The sequence below is a fragment of the Cyprinodon variegatus genome, unplaced genomic scaffold (genome assembly GCF_000732505.1).
Source record: "Cyprinodon variegatus isolate N-32 unplaced genomic scaffold, C_variegatus-1.0 Scaffold392, whole genome shotgun sequence".
Lineage (NCBI taxonomy): Eukaryota > Metazoa > Chordata > Actinopteri > Cyprinodontiformes > Cyprinodontidae > Cyprinodon > Cyprinodon variegatus.
Genome location: NW_015150845.1, coordinates 324,115 through 325,790, shown reverse-complemented (window position 1 = coordinate 325,790; position 1,676 = coordinate 324,115). Strand labels below are relative to the sequence as shown.

The 1,676-nt window shown below is 40.0% G+C and overlaps 1 protein-coding gene across 2 annotated transcripts in view; it reads left to right on the top strand.

The window, feature by feature from the left end:
* Positions 1–1,676, top strand: part of LOC107092731 (lipoma HMGIC fusion partner-like 3 protein) — a 45,319-nt gene that overhangs the window by 37,796 nt on the left and 5,847 nt on the right. For both annotated transcript variants that reach the window (XM_015387360.1, XM_015387361.1), the window contains exon 2: positions 694–930. In XM_015387360.1, the coding sequence (XP_015242846.1) occupies positions 694–930 (237 nt within the window). The remainder of the gene's footprint in view (positions 1–693; positions 931–1,676) is intronic.

Genomic DNA, 1,676 nt, shown 5'->3' with positions numbered 1-1,676 from the left:
TAAACAGTACTTCCACTTTAACAAGAGTATTTTTTAACACAAGTATCTGTACTTTTACTCAAGTACGGAAAGTGAGTACTTTTGCCATCTCTGTTTATAGGTTAAAGTTGGGGAAACTTAACAACCCTAACAAGCTTCTTTTTAAAAATCCTCTGCTGGTATACTGCAGCACTAATGGTGAGCTGCATTCACATTAAAGATGAGATTAGCTTTGCCCCTTTGGCTAAAACCAAAAGAAAAGTTAGGCAGTTTTTTACATTTCTTGTTCTGCCACTTAAACAAGGGAAGGAAATGCTGTAGAAAATATAATCCACTATCAAATTTCAAGAGGAATGATTCAGGTCTTTAGCCATAAATTTGTATTTTTGTGTAAGTGCTGTTGTTGACTGCCTCTCCTGTTTTTCCACCCACTGCAAAAGGGTGGGAATGAAAATCAGCGTGATAAATGCAGCACCACACAAGCAGAGGAGCAGCTCCAGGGAGCAGATTACTGCAGAAGACATTTTCAAAACACTCGAGATAATCCTCCTTCTCTGCCACTCGCTCTTTCAACCCAAATAAAAACCTTAAAATCTATTAGAACAACATATTCATGCAATTTACTACTGTGCAACTTATCTTTGTTTTTCTTATACTTCTCCTTATCCAGTTTACCTACTTATGATGTGTTTTCTCTCTGTCTCCCACTGTTAGGTGTCTGTCTTGTGCTGGGGTGTATGATCTATCCTGATGGCTGGGACAGCGATGAAGTCAGGAGGATGTGTGGGGAGCAGACAGACAAGTACAGCCTGGGAGCTTGTTCAGTGCGCTGGGCTTACATCTTGGCAATCATGGGCATCCTGGATGCCCTCATACTCTCCTTCCTGGCCTTTGTCCTGGGGAACCGACAGGATGGGCTAATGACGGAGGAGCTGCTGGCTGAAAGCAAGGGTGAGGACGTGTATGACTGATCGCACAAAATAGAGCAGAGGGAAAAGTTTGGCCTCTTTGGAGGAGACAAAAAAATCACAGATGGGGAACTAATTTTCAACTGCCGTAAAGATTAAATGCCGTGAGCAATATTATAGCTACGCTTTTAGCCTTCATTTAAAGCACATCACAGCAATGAACTGAAGCAATCGCAGTAACAAATGTCCCAATTGGTACAGCAGTAAATTAGGCTTTTTTTTCTCAGTGGTGCATTTAAAACTAACAACCACAGCACTTTATCAGACTGACTGAATTAAAAAAAAATTGCGGTCAGAGTCGGTTTATCTGTAGATCAGATTTAACAGTTTCATATGTTGTGCCACAAGGCTCCAGTCAAGGTCAAGTTTTAATCTCCCTTCACACATTCCCATTGGTTAATACTACCAGGAAACATCAGAATAAAAATAAAAGTTTATCGATACCCTCAGCCAAAATCCTTAAACCATTTGATTGACTTACAGCCTTCTTTTTTTTAGACTTTAAATTGTGGATGTTTAAAGTAAAAGTCCGGTTAGCAAGGAATGATCAATGGATCATTATTTATACCCAAAACTAATACGTTTGCGGCGATTTAATGGATTTAGCGTTTATCAGTAAAAAAATAAAAACAATAATTTTCATTACGATCTGGGAGCGGCCATTTTTGCCCAAATATAGTAACCCCTCCCTCCTGCCATCTTCCAGCAGTGACGTCATGGTGCGGTAAG